The 18,850-nt window shown below is 44.2% G+C and overlaps 1 protein-coding gene across 1 annotated transcript in view; it reads right to left on the reverse strand.

Moving 5' to 3' along the window:
• LOC120920741 (probable ATP-dependent RNA helicase DDX60) overlaps positions 1-18,850 on the reverse strand; it is a 271,914-nt gene that overhangs the window by 167,616 nt on the left and 85,448 nt on the right. The window contains exons 15-17 of the mRNA XM_040332991.1: positions 15,357-15,523; positions 7,508-7,681; positions 5,248-5,397 (exon numbers count right to left, since the gene is read on the reverse strand). Coding sequence (XP_040188925.1) covers positions 5,248-5,397; positions 7,508-7,681; positions 15,357-15,523 — 491 coding nt within the window. The remainder of the gene's footprint in view (positions 1-5,247; positions 5,398-7,507; positions 7,682-15,356; positions 15,524-18,850) is intronic.

Genomic DNA, 18,850 nt, shown 5'->3' on the forward strand with positions numbered 1-18,850 from the left:
TGAAGGAGTGCCAGAGTGCCTTCAGCAAACACCCAACCGATTTTTGGAAAAACCTCCATGATTAAGCATCGAATCCTGACCGGCGATAAACCCCCCATCAAGGAAAGGCATCGGCCTGTGGCACCAGGCATGTACCAAACCGTCAAGAAACTGTTAACCGACATGAAGGAGGCAGATGTATTACAAGAGAGCCAGAGTCCCTGGGCAGCACCCATGGTGTTAGTTAAGAAGAAGGATGGGACCATCCGTTTCTGTGTTGATTACAGGAAATTGAACGACATCACCCATAAAGACGCATACCCTCTCCCCCGGATTGAGGAGTCACTCACCGCGCTGGGTTCTGCGGCCTACTTCTCTACATTGGATCTGACCAGCGGATACTGGCAGGTGCCCATGGCCGTCGAAGACAGGGAGAAAACAGCCTTTGTCACCTTTGGTCTTTTCGAATTTAAAAGTATGCCCTTTGGGCTGTGCAATGCCCCAGCTACCTTTCAACGGCTGATGGAGAGATGTCTGGGACACCTTAACTTCCAGAGTGTCCTACTCTACCTGGACGACGTGATTGTGTATTCCATATCCTATCAGGAACATTTGACTCACCTGTCCGACGTCTTCCAAGTACTGATCCAGCATGGTCTGAAAGTCAAACCCTCCAAGTGCCACCTACTCAAGCCACAAGTACATTACCTGGGCCACGTCGTCAGGGTGTCCAACCTGATCCAGCTAAAGTCGAAGTTGTCAAGAATTGGCCTATCCCACGCACCGTTAAGGATATTCAGAGCTTCTTAGGATTTTCGGGATATTACCGCCGCTTTATTCCTCATTTTGCACAAATTGCCGAGCCATTGACCTCTCTCCTGCGAGGCACGGCGAAGGGGCACTATAATGGCAAGCTGCCTGTGGAATGGGCCAAAGAGAAAGAGGTGGCCTTCCAGGCTCTAAAACATCTATTGACAGAGCCCCCCATCCTGGCCTATCCGGATTATACTCAGCCTTTCCGACTGTATACAGATGCCAACTTTGAAGGACTCGGGGCAGTGTTGTCCCAGATGCAGGGAAAACAAGAGAGAGTGATAGCTTACGCCAGCCGGAATCTGCGAGGGGCTGAGAAGAATGATTCTAACTACAGTTCCTTCAAGTTAGAGCTCCTGGCCCTCGTGTGGGCAGTCACCGAAAAATTTAAGGACTATTTGTCAGCCACCTCATTCACGGTCTACACCGATAACAACCCCCTGGCTCACCTGAACACTGCTAAACTAGGTGTCCTTGAGCAAAGACGGGCCTCCAGACTGGCCAACTATGACTTCTCTATCAAGTACCGAAGTGGCAAGTCTAATATTAATGCGGATGTGCTATCACGCATGGCTCCTGGCGAAGATCCCCCAGTGGAGGACAAGTGGGAAGATGTGGAGATGCCTCCCTTCTATCAAAGATTCGTGAATCAGGATGTGGTCGTCACCCGCGAGGGGAGTGAATCTGGGTCTAAAGCAATCCAGGAAGACCTGTATACCTGGAGGACCCTACAGGAAGAAAGTCAGACTATGGGAGATCTGCAGGAGTATTTATTGACCAGGAGGGTACCTCCCCGGTTGCGACGGGGCCAGAATGACTATGAATTGAAGCGATTGTGGCATCAGAGGAAAAGACTATTTGTGCACAAAGAAATGGTGTACAGGAACTTCTTGGACCCAGTGTCGGGTGAAAGGCTACACCAAATTCTGATCCCTCGGAGAGATGCCGCCATGGTATTGAATGCCTACCACGACCAGTCAGGACACTTTGGGGTCCATAAAACAGAAGCCACCATCCGACGCCGGTTCTACTGGATTGGAATGAGGAGCGACGTTGAAAAGTGGTGCAGTGAGTGTGCAGTCTGCAATATCACCAAGAATGGTCGCAAGAATGCGCGAGCACCTCTCCATTCCATTCAGAGCGAGAGGCCCAACCAATTGGTCGCCTTGGATCATGTCAAGCTGTCACCTACACGGTCCGGGTATTCATATGCTCTCACCATGGTGGATCACTATTCCAAGTGGGTAGTGGTTGTGCCAGTCAAAGACTTAACAGCCAAGACAACAGCCCAGATGTTCTACACCCATTGGGTACAGATACTTGGATGTCCTGAAACTGTCTTGTCCGACCGAGGTCCGGCCTTTGAGGCCCAACTGTTTCAAGAATTGTGCCAGTTCCATGCTTGTAAGAAACTCAGGACCACTGCCTATCATCCGCAAGGGAATGGACTCTGTGAGAGGATCAACCAGGTGTTTATCCACATGCTGAGAGCGGCTTCTGTATCCCGACCTGAAGAGTGGCCTCAACTAATGCCCGAACTGTTGGAAATTTACAACAATACCATCCACTGTTCCACTGGTTATACTCCATTTTACCTCATGATGGGCCGACACGGTCAACTGCCTAAAGACAGGGTCTTTGGACTTCAAGCACCTTTCAACCACTCCCAGCAAGCCTCTTCGGAGTGGGTCTCGGAACATCAGAAAAGGATTCAGGAAGCGAGAGAGATAGTCAACAAAAAGATGGGCGAGGCACACTATAGGCAGCAACAGGACTACAACCGCCACGCCTCTGCCCAGCCGTTGCAAGTTGGTGATAAAGTCTGGCTGAAGAAGCATCCTAGAACCCATAAGTTGGACTCCCTTTGGAAAACTGAACCATACACAGTGATTTCCATCCCTTATCCGGACTCTGATGTCTACTCAGTTCAAAAAGCCGGATATGAACCACAAGTTGTCCACCGAAACCGGATCAAGCTGTGTCACAAAGGGAACCTGCCTGTGTTGGTGCCTCCTTCTGCACCACCAAGTCTTCCACCTCCAGTTCAGCCAGCACAAGTGCAGCCCACCAAGCCAGTTGAGCCTGAGAGGCCACTCCTGATGTTCGAAGATGATCCTCTCTTCCCTTCTGATCAAAACGTCTTCTTTGGTTATGTGCCAATCAGTTCCATTCCACCAACCTCAGTCTTGGCACCAGAAGCTCCAGAGTTTACTCCAGCCATCCGCTCACCTGCTGCAGTCCCATCAGAACCTTCTAATGTGGGAGAAAGCTCCATCAGTCAAGAGCCATCACAGGCCCCCATTGTCCAAGATGAAGGTGCAGCTGTCAGTCCAGAAGAAGCAAGTGTTCAAGGAGAAAACAGTGCTCCAGAAAACTCAGAAATGGTGTTGCGTAGATCCACCAGATCTAATTTCGGATATCCCCCAGCAAGGTATAGGGATTAATCCATTAATTATACATACAGTACATGTAGATAGACTACATACACCTCAGTTAGTATATATCTCAAGTATACGTCATTACTAACTAATATGTCACTAGTTACCTACTTACCTTATTTAGTGTATAGGAACATACCTGGCCAGTAAGTCTCCTATCCCTCACTTAAGCACTACAAAAAGAAAAGGGTATCCTCTAAGAAATGTCTAATTGTGTACTTCAGGCATAGAATAAAAATGTCTAGTAAATATTAAAGTGTGTTCTGGGGAGAAGAGCTAATAGCCTAAGGGCCCCAGTAGCCAATGCATTGGGTAGAAAGCCTCCGGCAGCCCAATCCAAAACCTGCTCAGTCTTAAAAGTGTAATCTAACAATAATATACTGTTCAAAACTGAGTGATAACGTTTAACAGATATGTATTCTGTCTGGGACCCAGATAACCACTTACCCTGCACAAAATAATGATCTCGCTTTATCTAATAAGCGTGCAAGGGACATTTATGTGTATAATGCCTCAGGACTTATCATATGATCCTGTTCGTATATGTTTATTTTTCCCAAAGAACCTGGAACGGACATTGGTGTACAAATGCCTCAGGACTTCTAGTGGCCCCAAGGTCACCTCGTTCCTCAATCCGTCAGTGCCTTAATCGTCGAGGACGACTTCTGTTTAGTGGTGGGGTTTGTGGTGTCCCAGTACAGGTATTTGCTGTAGGCCCTGTCAGATTGAGGCCCTCGTCTTGTGGGGTCTCCCCTGCAGGGACTCGGCTAGTTATGATGTGATTTATACTGTTATGGTTGATAATACGTTTATTAGGTGTGTATAGCTTTAAGAGGTTTAGTCAGCCATCTCATGTTCAGTCAGAGTGTATTACCCTCTCATGTTCAGTCAGAGTGTATTAGAGTCGGGAGGACTAAGTGCTAGACAAGACCTTATTGTGTTGTGTTATACTACAGGTCAGTCTCTATGATCCACAGCTCTCAACCAATGGGCTTCAGCCTCATCAGGCCCTTATAAGGGATTGTACTTCCTGTTTAAGCCAGTCTAGACTACACACAGTTCCTGGCAGAGCAGAGCAAAACACAGTCAGAGAAGCAGTGCAGGCCAGAAGCCTCCAGTTCAGGAGAAAATACAGCAAAGAGTGGAGTATCCCTAAACATTACAGAACCAGTACTTCAGCTCATTTATCGGATCAATCTGTTATTCCGGCGAAAAGCCTCAATTCTACAGACACTTCAGTAAGTGTATCTATTTTTCAGCCTAGTTAAGCATAGGCCCTGAATTACTAATCCGGCTTTTGCAGCCGAGTATATATATGATCAGCTAAGCTCAAGCATTATCAGCCGTGTGATCCTCTAGACTGCCTGCAGAACATTTTGACACTCTGTTTAAACGCTGTGAAGATTTTGACACCTGCCTTCATGCCAGTAAAGCCTTCGTTGTTTTAACCCCTGTTGTGGACTGTGTTATTACCATCCTAACTAGCGGGGATACGGAGGCTACGGAGGCCCCTGGAGCTGTAGTTTCCCAGGGTATTCCAAGACTACAGTGGCGTCACGTGACAGAGAGGGTTAATACCATCTGGCCCTCACTAAGGGTTAATACCACCTGACCCTGGGCTCCTAGCCCCAAGAACCAAGTAGCTAACCATCAAGCGCATGTGTGTGGCCGTGGGGCTCACCCTCCCCGGTCACCACAAACGCGCTTACTTTTGCGCGCTAGCATTGGGGGAAAGGGGGCACTTTAAAAAAAAATTTTTATCATTAATTTGTATTTTATTACACTGTTGCTTTAAAAAAAAAATTACTAATAGTCGCCAGCCCTAGCGATCGGTAAAGTTTGATCGCTCGGTTCTCAATCTTACAGCTGGCGGGGGACAGATGCAGCATCAGACCGATGCTGCATCTACCTAAGTAAGTATGATTTTTTAAAAAGTAATATTACCATATTTCTATTTTAAGTTGTTTTATTTCATGTTAAATATTTGAGGATCTCCATAGCTGTAAAATAATATTACCTTAGTAGGAGAAACATAAACCACAACTGATTCATTGCTTTGTCTTAGCACTTTCTCCATGCAGTAGTAAGAGGCATATGTTTTTCCTGAAGAAGTGGGAGCCACTATTACTGCAGATTCATTATTGTCCACCACATCAAGGAGTTCCCTCTAACAGAAGACATAATTAGTCATATCAGGTCATCATAATACAGTAAAATATGATACATGTTAAATTAAATTGTAGAATTCAATTGCTCAGTCAATTGTAGTTTTTATTGTGAATATGGTATTTCTATCAAGAATGCAATATCTTGTACATCATTTAGGGGCAATTATAAAATCTATCTATTAATGTACTAAACTGCCAGTGAAGAATAAATACCTGGATTAGACCAGGTATCAGCCTCATGTAATTCCCAGTACGACAGTACTGGAAAAAGGTAAGGAAGCTCTAAGAGCCAAACAGGCAGTACACACGTTACACAGCAAACAAGCAAACACCCTGCTGCTAGAAATTGAAAGGGCTCATAAGCCTGCTGCTGCTTATAAACTGTCCATTCTGGGAGTGTCAAGGGAACCAGATTATATCGCCTAAATGCAGTCAGGTCACCAACCTGGCTGTGCTGTGTAGTAGGACTGTGTAAATCTCAAGACTGGTATAGCGGTGTGGTTGCAACTAGTTACTACATCCATACATATTCACCCTGCTGCCAGACCTCCATACGTCACACTTTGTAGACAATGAAAAGTATTTTGCTTTGTTTTGTTATTTTATTTGGGGAATTACCTTGGTTGGGGAAAGGACATGGGATGCCCATAGTAACAGTAACAAAGATCATTGATGTGTGATTCCATTAGATGTGTCACACTTTTGATAAAGAACAAAGAAAATGGCACTAGACTTGACAGTATTCAACTATACAGCACCTTTCTTCCTCCTGCACAGAGCTTGACTATTTTACCTCTGTCCACTCTCCCTGTCACAGTCCTAGTAATCCCATCACACCATTTGATAGAGACTGGGCCTTACTCTGAATGAGCCCCCAGCATGGATAGAAGATGTAACCGATGAAGGCCTGCTGTACCCCCTCATGGCTGTTTTTGGTTAGCCGCTATTACATTAAAGGTGATGGACTACTGATCCCAGGAAACCTGACTTGCAAATCCTGCGCCTTCAGGCTGCATCGATTTGACACTGACTCCACAGTCTTTCCTCTGGCTCTACACCAGCTCCCCTGGCATGCCTCTTCCAGATTTCCACCATGCTTTCACTCACCGACACCCACCCTGGGTCCTTCCTGAAGGACTTACTCCAGACCGTGCAGACCAACTGTCTCTCCTAGCTCCTGTTCCAGGACACCTCTCCATGACCGTGTAAGGAGAGGCTCCCTCCCATCTCCCAAGCTCCTCCACCGGATCCACACCCCCCCAGATGGGGGTGTTCCTCCAGCACGACAGCCAAGCACTCCATTCTTCAGTTCACCCAGCCGACAACTCCTCCCCCAGCAGGCTGACCATGAGTAAATTTAGAAGGCCTGCTCCCTGCCAATCCTAGTTGGAGATTGGTTAGAGCTCCTCACATGCACTCCATGTCACTCCAACTCTCAGCCCTGCCCCAATTCCAGAACATTCTCACTGGAAGCAGGGGAGGCGCCCAAAAACTGAAGTACATGTCCATCACCTACTGCTACACTAACCACTCCCTGCCCCAGATCAAAAACAAACAGGCCTAGCTTGCAGCATAGGCCTGCTTAAATTTACCTGCCTGGCAGCTAACACCCAAAACACCCTGCGCTCTACATATGGTAGAGGGTGCTACACTGGTAAACAGAATATACAAATTATTTGGCAGGTAAAACAGCTCCCATTGAAGCATTTCAGCTGGTATTTGTAGCTATTTAAAGAAAACATGAAGGCTGCCATCACTGACTACTTATTCTAGTGGCCTGGTGGTCATGCTGACTCTTGTTTATTTACAATCACTGACCAGAATGAGAGGTAAGGGACCGCTCTGTGCAATACCATTGCACAAAGCAGATAGGTATAAACTTTTTTCATTTTTTAGAAAAAAATGAGGCTTTACAACCACTTTAACATTTGCGCATTTTAGAACATTTTCCATTCTACCATTACTGGTTGGGGGTTCAAGTGTTACTGCACTACTTCTGATGTTGGTCATGGCAGCCTTTCAGCTGATGCCTGTTTGTGTTTTGATCATTTAGGTGCTGTTTTTGTGTAGTTGTGTATATTGCTTTTAACCTTGCACTGCATTTGTTACCTGCCATGTATCTGGTATGAAATTCTGCACTCTCGGGTCTGGGTCTGACCTCTCATCTCTCTGCAAGTATGGTCCCATGTATTTCATCTGAAAACGAGCCGAACCAACTCCAACTCCAAATCCAACTCCAACTCCAACTCCGTAACTGTGTTTTTTACTTTCTTTGATAGGCTCCTGTAATGTTGTTTACATGTTTTGTGTTATTTAATACAGTTTTAGCACAGCATAACACAGATCTTGTTAAAGTCTGCTACTCAAAGTGACTCACTTTATCAATATTTAGATGATAAAAGCAAATCTTAAATGTGTTATTAGCCTAATATATATATATATATATATATATATATATATTAGACATGTGCACTGCCAAAAAAATCATTTTTTTCCTTTATGTTATTTTCGTTTTTTTTATTTTTTCGTAAATTCGTAAATTCAGGAAATTCGAAAAATTATTTTTTTCCGTTTTTGTTTCATTCGTTTTTTTGCTTTTTTCGTAAATTCGGGAAATTTTCGGATTTCCGAAAAAGCAAAAAACGGAAAAAACGAATGAAATTAAAAAAACGAATGAAACGAGAAAAAAAAAAAAGTTTCGTAAATTTACGAATTTTCGAATTTTTCAATTTTCGAATTTTTGACATTTCGAATTTTTAAATTTTCGAAATTTCGAATTTTTCAATTTTCGAAATGTCGTATTTTCGAAATGTCGTATTTCGAATTTTTCAGTTTTCAAATTTTTTAATTTTCGAATTTGTCAGTTTTCGATTTTCGAATTTTTCAATTTTCGAAATTTCGAAATACGAAAATTCGGAAATACGAAAATATTCGGAAATACGAAAATTCGGAAATACGGAATTTCAAAATTTCGAAAATTGAAAAATTCGAAAATCTAAAAATTCGAATTTTCGAATTTTTCAAATTTCGAATTTTTCAAATTTCGAATTTTTCACTTTTCCAATTTGAAATTTTCGAATTTTTCTATTTCTATTTCGATTTTCGAATGTTTCAATTTTCGAAATTTCGATTTTCGAATTTCGAATTTTCGTATTTCCGAATTTCGAAAATTTGAAATTTCGAAAATTGAAAAATTCGAAATTCGAAAATTGAAAAAATCGAAGTTCGAAAATTGAAATTCTTTTCAAATTTCGCACTTTTCAATTTTCTTCAATTTTTCAATTTTCGAATTTTTCAATTTTCGAATTTTTCCATTTCGAATTTTCGAAATTCGTAAATACGAAAATTCGTAAATACGAAAATTCGAAAATCAAAATTTCGAAAATCGAAATTTCGAAAATTGAAAAATTCGAAAATCGAAAAATTCGAATTTTAGAATTTTTCACTTTTCCAATTTCGAATTTTTCAGAAATTTCTAAATTTTTCCGAATTTCGAAAAATGAAAAATTCCAAATTTGAAACATTTTTCAATTTTCGAAATTCGGAAATACGAAAATTCTAAATGTGAAAATTTGAAAAATTCGAAAATTGAAAAATTCGAAAATTGAAAAATTCGAAAATTGAAAAATTCGAAAATTGAAAGATTCGAAAATTCGGAATTTAGAAAATCCCGAATTTCCCGAAATCCCGAAAAAATCCTGAAAATTACGAAAATTGTAAATACGAAAATTTGGAAATAAAAAAAAAACGAAATCCGAAAATTCGTAAATTCGTAAATACGAATTTTCGTAAATACGAATTTTCGTAAATACGAATTTTCGTAAATACGAAGATTCGTAAATTCGAATTTTCGGAAATACGAAAATTCGTAAATTCGAATTTTCAGAAATACGAAAATTCGTAAATAAAAAATTCGTAAATAAAAAATTCGTAAATAATTAACGAATTAAGTAATTAACGAATTTCCGAATTTTCGTAAAAAAACGAATTAGAAACAAAACGAATTGCACATGTCTAATATATATACAATGCATTATTATAACCACACAGCGACACAAATCCTTATGGGCCTCCTGCACACTGATGCCTACAAATGCAACATATTTAGGCCCCGTACACACGACCGAGTTTCTCGGCAGAATTCAGCCAGAAACTTGATCGGAGCTGGATTCTGCCGAGAAACCCGGCCATGTGTACACTTTCGGCCGAGGAAGCCGACGAGGAACTCGTCGAGCCAAATAGAGAACATGTTCTCTATTTCCTCTTTATTCAATGAGGAAAGTTGGCTCGCCGAGATCCTCGGCGGCTTTACACAGAACTCGACGAGCAAAACGATTAGGCTTTCCCTATTTTTCGAGTCTTAATATTTAATGTTGTTATATATTCAGGTAATATGTACAATGGCATTACAGCCAATAGAGTTACAGGCCCAGATTCTCAAAGGGCTTACGACGGCACAGCGCCATGTACGCCGTCGTAAGTCCTAATCTGGGCCGTCGTATCTATGCGACTGATTCTTATGGGCCGTACAGACGACCGAACATGTCTGCTGAAACTGGTCTGCGGACCAGTTTCAGCAGACATGTTCGGTCGTGTGTAGGCCCGAGCGGGCAGGATTCCAGCAAACATTTGCCCGCCGGGCCTTTTCCCAGCGGGCAAATATTTCCGGACTTGTTTTAAAACAGCCCGCTGGAATCCTGTCCCCTTGGACATGTTCGGTCGTCTGTACAGACCTACCGTACATGTCCGAGCGCCCGCCATCCCTCGCATGCGTCGAATTAAATCCCCTTTAAGACCATTGGGTGGAAGTGACGTTTGATGTTGCTTCCGTCATCCAATGTTATGGAGCGCTATTAGCGGAGGCCATCTTTCCCTCACTCGGCATCCATTCTCACCGGAGCCGCAACTGACGGCTCTGGTAAGCAGCAGAGACTACCGCAACGAGTAATCTGCCGCGGAGAACACTTTTAACTAAAAGAGGACCATCCGCCGTTGAAGAGGATACCGGAATTACGGCAGCTACCTGCTGCCATAACAATGGTATTCCACTTCAAACAGCCACTGTACAATGACGGTGGGCGGTCCGCAAGTGGTTAATGTCTTTTGGGCACCTCTGGCATGCAAGGATGTGTTTTATCATCCTTGTAGCATTTGGAAAAGAATATTTCTTCTCACAATATTTTCAAATTGCAGCTTTGCTCTCAGCAGAAATTGCACTTCAGAAATATTTCCAAACTCTATGTTGGTCTCACCATTTTACTGAGAGGAGGAAAAGAAAAAACAATTTACTGACCAGACTATAGGGAAAAAATATGCTGTGATGATGGAGAACACCAATAGGTATCATTTAAAGGTTAAAAAGATAAACTAATTTGTCAAACAAATTGTATCTTCTTACCTGTCAATTAAGGCCTGATGGAATACATGAGTAGATGATAATTTCGGTCCTAACAATCACCCAATTGTAGGAGGTACAAGATGGACCCCATAAGCAAACTAAACTGGAGCCTTTCCCCTATAGTGCCCCCTAGTGGCAGATATGCACATTTCTCTTGTTTAAGAACTGCATTGGAGAAGTACAGTGTTCAGTCAGTCAGTTCAGTCAGTGTCAGCGGTGGAGTAGGGCGCTTCGGACCTTCCGCATACGAGCCTGCTTCCACCCAGACCTGGCAGTCAGAGGCTAGGCAGCTGCTAGGCTAGACGCTCCTTGAAACAGCTCCCTGGAACCAGGAAACAGCACCTCGCTCTCCACAAGGACTCCTCTTTACCTCCGCAGGTAAGACCCTGTCTCTCAGGGCCCGACATCCTGGGGATCCACGGACGGCCGTCCTTATCAGGGCAGCCGTCACTCTGACCCCACACTGCGGCTCTCTATACAATCTCTCGCCGGCATCATCGCCCGCACGGCCACCCGCTCTTGTGGTGATCCCAAGTCACCCCCCCTGGGTGTATTTCCGGCGTTTTCTGGTGCTTTTTCACCCCCGCGCCAGCCTGCTCCTTCTCGCGGCCGCCGCACCTTAGGAAAGTCCGCGGCTTCAGCCGCGGCCTACCGGCGCGCCGTTCATTTCTCTCTTTATTAACTTCCTAAGTATAGATTGCTCTAGTTTTTCAACCCCCACACCCCCAGAGGCCCCCTGTTCAGCAACTTCATCGGTAAATATTATTTTTACCAAGCTGACAGCCCCCCCCCCAGCCCGGGTCCTGTACTTTGCCTGGCGGCCAGTATTTTGGTTTACCCCAGCAGCAGTGACACCCAGCATCCCCCCCCCTTTTTTTCCCCTCCTTAGCCGTCTGTCTTTTGATCCAGGGTTTTGAGCCGATCGCCTTCAGGGATCAGGAAGGAATTTTTTTCCCTGCCGCAGCACATTGGCCAGCTTGCCAAGGGTTTTTTTGCTTTCCTCTGGACCAAAAAACCTAAACTCCCCTTGAGCTAGGATTCTCGAATCCTCTCTCACCTTACGCCCGCACTCCAGCCCTCGGTGACGGGCAACAATGGTTAAGTTGCGATACTCTGCAGAAACCATTTGGGGTCTGAGACAATTCGCAACTACAATACCTGCCGCCACCACAATAGCCTTAAAATCAGATCAACTTTTGAGGTTCGATCATCGATCGATCATCAAAAATTTCAATCATTCAATACAGCTCAGGCACATATCTTGTGCCTTGCTTAATACTAGATCAGCAGTTAAACACCGATCAGAAATCCATGATTTCTTACTACAAAACGATCTAGACTGCCTCTTTATTACGGAAAGTTGGCTGTCGGACGATTGCAACACCATTCTTGGAGAATTGGTGCCAGCAAACTATCGTATCTTAACGGAAAATAGAATAGGGCAAAGGGGAGGAGGCCTGGCGGTGATTCATAAGTCGCATATTGCAATCACTAAACCGGTCCTTCAAAATCCTCTACCTTTTATGGAAACCCTTACGCTTCAACTTCAAGCTCATTCTCAGGAGACCGTTCACATTCTCCTCTGCTATAGGCCCCCTGGGCCCAAATCGCAGTTGATTTCAGCATTAACGGAGTTCATTTCCACTTACTCCCTTAGCAGCAATCATCTTTTGCTGCTCGGGGATTTCAATTTGTGGGCTAACTCCTCACAGGATCCCATCGCGGATGCCTGCATCGACCACCTGGAAGGATTAGGACTTCAACAACTTATACGCGGACCAACTCATGCTTCAGGTCACACACTCGACCTAATTTTCAGACAAAATCTGAAAATAAACATTTTGGGAAATGAACCTTTGCCATGGACAGACCACCATGCAATTAGCTTCATAATCCCCAGAACTCCTTTAGTCATGAAAGTACCCAAGCCGGTGACAATACACTGGGCTAGATCTCACAAGAAGCTCCACTCGGAACTCTTCAGATCTACCCTGGGAAACCGAATTGGGGCTATTCCTCCCCAGCTAGCAGCCTCAGATACTTTGGATGCCATTAATGCAGCTCTGCTACAGTCAGCCGACTTAGCAGCACCAAAGCGCAAACTCCGCAGCCGGGAAAAAAAGTCCAGCTGGTTCAATAACGAGCTGTCGCTATTGAAGCAAGAGCGCAGGAGGGCGGAAGCCGCCTGGAAAAGAAGTCCGTCAGAAGAGCACCTCAACTTCTACAAAGCAGTAACAACGCGTTACCACAAGGAAATTTTCAAAACCAAAAAACTTCACTTCTCCAGGGTGATTAACAGCGCAATGAATCGCCCACGTGAACTCTTCAGGATGGTCACCCAGACCATGAATCCGGGATGTCTAGAAGTCCCCACTTCAGACACCCAAGAGTTCTGCAACGAACTATCGGATTTCTTCATCAACAAAATTGAAAAAATTCGGGTAAGTATTCGGCAAAACAATACTCCACTCAGCCCCGTCTTCAATCAAAACAACGACAGAACGCCTCTACAATCAACTAAGTTCACTTTGGAACCCATCTCCATTGATACAACAAAAAAATTCATTGGTGTGCTGCGCAACAGCACAGCACCAAATGACATCATTCCCACTAAGCTACTGAAGGAATGTGCCGACATCCTGGCGCCTCCGATCACGCAGCTTATAAATCAGTCATTTAAGGAAGGCATAGTGCCTTCCCTGTTGAAAGAGGGCACAATCTTGCCGATCTTGAAAAAACCTAATTTGGATCCTATGGACCCAACTCACCGCCGTCCCATAACAGGTCTAAATGCTCTGTCCAAGATAATGGAGAAAGTGGTGGTAAATCAGCTGCAACAGCATCTGGACACCCACAACCTACTCGATCCATTTCAATCCGGGTTCCGTCCCGGACACGGGACAGAAACGGCCTTACTGAAAATATGGGACGATGCACTCGAGGCCGCAGACGAAGGAGAATCCTGTCTCCTGGTTCTGCTGGACCTAAGCGCAGCTTTTGACACAGTAGACCATAAATTGCTACTGAGACGACTAACAGAAGTTGCCGGAGTCTCAGAAGATACCTTACCATGGTTCTCCTCTTTTCTTGGAAACCGATCACAAACAGTGAAACTGGGATCCTTCACGTCAGAAAAACGCACGGTGCCATGTGGGGTCCCCCAAGGATCCCCCCTATCACCAGTGCTGTTTAATATCTATCTTCGTCCTCTCTTTGATATTATCAGTAGCCATGAACTACTTTATCACTCTTATGCAGACGACACGCAGTTGTATTTTCGCATCTGCCATAAAAAGGATCATCATCTCAGATTAGAGAAATGTCTCTCTTCAATAGAAAACTGGATGACTAAGAGTTATCTCAAACTCAATAGTGCTAAAACAGAACTCTTTATCTTCGATGCCAGTCGGAAGAAACCACCGACAACAAACTGGACACCATCTCCCATCCTGGGACAAATCATCGCCCCTAGCTCCAAAGTCAAAAGTCTGGGAGTCACGTTTGACACCTTCATGACAATGGACGCACAAATAGGGTCAGTAGTCAGCGGGGCGCACCATTTGATGCGCCTTCTACGCAGACTAATTCCATTTATCCCCAAAGAAGACGTAGCAGTCGTGGTGGGAACTATCGTGAATTCCAGACTGGACTATGCAAATGCCCTTTACCTCGGGCTACCCAAGTACCAAATCGCTCGTCTTCAAGTCGTACAGAATACGGCCGCTAGACTGGTGACTGGGAAAAAATCTTGGGAATCAATCTCACCTTCACTGAGATCCCTTCACTGGCTGCCAGTGAAAGACAGAATTGCATTCAAAGCACTCTGCCTGACACATAAGTGCATCCAAGGGAAGGCTCCTAGATATCTATGCGACAAGATCAAACCGCACAATTGCAATCGCATGCTGCGATCCACCGACCAAAATCTGGTCAAGGTTCCTAAAACCAAATGCAAGTCCAAAGGAGAAAGAAGGTTTGCTTTCCAGGGCCCCAGGCTTTGGAATGCTTTACCAACCAGCATTCGGTTGGAGCAAGACCACCTGTCTTTCAGAAGGCAGATCAAAACCCTGCTTTTCTGAAAGGCATGAGACACAAACAACAAGCGCCCAGAGGCGATTCAGTTCGCATGTGCCGCGCTATATAAGTTTTTCATTCATTCATTCATTCATTCATTAACTGAACAGTAATTCAGGATTTGCTTGTCGTCGGTTGAGAGATCCTGCAATCATTTAGGACTTTACATGAAGTCTGAGAAATCTTTCATTAAGATCTTCATGTTATATCGTTTGAATACCATGGCATAGATATATTTATCACTATAAAAGAACATATTCCACACTTTTTTTTTTCAAATGGAAAAAACAAACAAAAACGGCTTTAAAAAAAAAAACAGGAAAGAAAAAAGTTTTCTGTTTTTTTTCCAGGTCTTTCCATCACTAGTCAGTTGTAGTGTCAGTGCTTCAATATTAAATTTTCTTATCCAACTTAGATACAGCATTTTACTTAATTCAGGATGGTGAGTTTTAAATCACCATGAGAAAAAAAAAAAAAAAACAATACCTCAGTGTCCTTCAATGAAAGGGACAGGTTCTGAAAACCCAGTTGGCTAACATAAGCAGCTATCCTGTGTTTATCTGCCCTTTGTAACATATCTTTGTATTTAGCCATGATAGACTGTATAATCTTCATAATTTCCACTGCAATATTCATATCTTTCTTATCTTCAGCTGTAACAAAGCAACAAGAACAATACGCATATAAGAGTAGTCAAATTTCAATGACCTGTATAATTTTCTGAAAAAGATAAATAACCATACAAGACTACTGCCCAGGTCAAATTTTGCATAGTTAATTCTTTGACTAATTTGCATACCTAAATATTTTTTTACATTCATTTTCAGTAATTATAACTAACCATTACATACACAGATACACTGTGCCACCTTTAAGAAAAGTCCTGCCAGCAGCTTCTTTAAGCTCACGCTCCTAAAGCGCCCCTGCCCATTGAAATCAATAGCCAGCAGCGCTGAACTGCCGGCAAAGCGCTATTGCAGAGGCACTTTTAACCCGTTTTCCGGCCGCTAGCGGGGGTTAAAAGCTCCCCACTGGAGGCCGGAAAGCAATGCAAAACGATAGTAAAGCTTCGCTAAAAAAGTGTACTCTGTTTTCACCTGGTGATCTGACCAATAACACACCTCCTGTATTGGCGTGCCTCCACTCTGGATGAAGGAGCAATTAAGACACCTTTGAATGGCAGCATTGTTAGTCTGGGGGCAGGGGAGTGTTGGATGTACTAGCAGATTTAAATGCACTAAAAAATTGGAGCTGAACTGTAGCTAATACTTTATAAGCAGTTGCAGCAACAGTTTTTTTTTTTTTACCTTTAGGGATAAAGGTATTACATAAATACAGTGGCGGAACTACCAGGGTTGCAAAGGTCACACTTGCAACTAGGCCCTGCCGTTCCACCACCATGGGGGGCCCCCAAGACCAGGGCAGCATAGGCACCTATTCCCAGTGTGACTAAGCATTGTGCAGGGAGGGAGCGAAGCAGAGGCAGAAAGTGAATTGAGGGCTGGAGGAAGCTGCAAACTCTCACCCAGCTGAGTTCACTGTTCGATCTGCACTGGGCTCCATTATTTCCCTTGCAGGGAGATCTACAGTTCTTGTGGCTGCACTCAGTGCCCCCCCTCTCTAAATTCCACCACCCTGTGAGCTCCCACCACTGCTCCCTTCTGGGAAACAAGAGGATCGGGTTCAGGATGGAGAGCGGGGGTGGGTTTATGTAAATTTACTGGCCCCTTCCTTTCCTGAATGAACACAGTGAGTGATCAGTAGGGGCAGCATGTACTGGAACAGATCTGTATTTTCCTCCTGCAGCAGCTGAAAGAAGGGTTCTCCTCCTCTTCCTCCCACCAGCATTCAGCTCCAACAGGAGCACAATACAGGGGATCGGTACAAGTACATGCCACCTCTGCTGCCTTCCTCTTTCTGCTGCACAGGCCCCCCAGTGTGGTCCCCCCATTTCAGGGAGGGGAGTGTGGAAGGGCCGGCAAATAAGTCCTTTACTGGTCCCTTCATTTTCTGTATGAACACAGTGAGTGACCGTGTGTGCCCCAGACCCGGAAGTGCACAATCACATAGTTACAAGATTTTGCACAGGAGAGCCACCTTGCCGGCGCATGTATGCAGTATATGGTCAGCAAGCGGGTAACAGAACTATGCAAGTCGCAATGAAAAAGGAAAAAAGTAGTGAAAGTCCCCGCGACATACTGTAAGTGGAGGCAATTTGAACCGTTCCATTGGTGGCAATGGGGTGGGTCTTGGAACTGTCAAATCGACTGACAAATCACACCGTTGTGAACGGGGGCTTAATGTTATTGGAATGTCCCAGTGTTCCATTTCATTAATTTCTCCTGTGGGTGAGAAATTGAGAAATTGAGCTGTGGGTGAGCTGTGGTGCAAGATGGAAAGATGCAAAGTTGTTGCAGATTTCTGCATGGCACTGCAACCAAAGGCTGCATTCAAGTGTGAACAGGGCACATAGAAAACAATTGTTTTCCAAGTGCCCTGTGGAGACCTGCAAAAAATGCAGGACTTTACACAAACGTGAACAAGCCCTGAAGTTTACAGTAAGGTGCACTAGAAGAACACAGAAGAACTGTAAAAATGTAAAAAGGAATTTGAAAATGTTTTCACATATTGGGACTGCCTCACAAACCCAAAACATGGGCTTTAAAGTGGAGTTCCACCCAAAAGTGGAACTTCTGCTTTAAGCACTCCTTTTTGGGGGGGGGGAGTGGGGGCTAGTGTGTGTAAATAAAATAAAAAAAAATCACAAAAATGCATGCTAACAAAAGCACCATGCATTTTTTTGAGAATCGTGAGAGACTCGTGATCTTCATTCTAAGCAAAAGAATCGGGATTCTCAATTTTCCCAGAATCGTGCAGCTCTACTGCCTTTAGGAATTAATATGAGAAACACCAGCAAATCTATTGACGTGGCTTTAGGTGCACACTGTACAGAGGACACAGACAGTACACCACGTGAAAATACTGCAGCTAGCACAATCACCTGCCTGCCTGTCAGTATATTAGGAAGAGCGGATCTTGGCCAAGCATGCGGGTCATAGTGCATGCTTGGCCAATCATCAGCCAGCAATGCACTGCGATGCCGTAGTGAATTATGGGCCGTGACACGGCACAAAAATTTGGCGTGAACGGCCCAAAACGTTCGTAATTCGACGAACGATCGAACATACGATTTTCGAGTCGAACGTGAGTTTGACTCGAATACGAAGCTCATCCCTATTCTTGAGTAGTCTGGTCCAATACAAGAGCTATTGTAGCTCATACAGCTTTTGAAGGGTAATGCTGCGTATTCACAGACTAGTCAGGGTGACCATGCTGACCCTTGTCCACAGGCAAAAGCACGTACACTTGGCATGTGAGCATCAGAACTGGACCACAGAGCAGTGGAAAAAGGTGGCCTGGTTTGTGTTTTCTTTTACATCATGTGGATGGCCGGATGCGTGCGTCTCACTTACTTGGGGAAGAGATGGCACCAGGGTGCACTATGGGAAGTCTTATCCATGGAGGCCCCACTTTACAACTTATAGGACTTAAAGGATTTGCTACTGAATGGCTTGGTACCAGATACCACAGCATACCTTCAGGAACTAGTCATGCCTTGATGGGTCAGTGCTGTTTTGGCAGTAAAAGGGTGACTTACTTAATATTAGGTGAGTGGTGAAAATGTTATGGCTGATCATTGTACATATTTTCTGTTCATTTTCCTGTCCCTTTTGCCCACCTTACGACCCTGCATGTGTGACTCTCTTGTCTTCCTCCCACATTGCAGTGCTGGGTGCTTAAATAGCACATACATTTTAAGCAGGGGCAGTGGAAATGTGTAGTTAGATTCATACAATCCATGTGGGCTTGGAGCTTAAATAGAGTTTTTTTTTGCCTTTCATCTGGGAACAAATGAAATTAAATGAAGATAGAAGAAATAGAAAGTGAGACAGCACAGCAAGCAGAGGCATCTGAGAATG

The sequence above is a fragment of the Rana temporaria genome, chromosome 1, assembly GCF_905171775.1.
Source record: "Rana temporaria chromosome 1, aRanTem1.1, whole genome shotgun sequence".
NCBI classification, from domain to species: domain Eukaryota; kingdom Metazoa; phylum Chordata; class Amphibia; order Anura; family Ranidae; genus Rana; species Rana temporaria.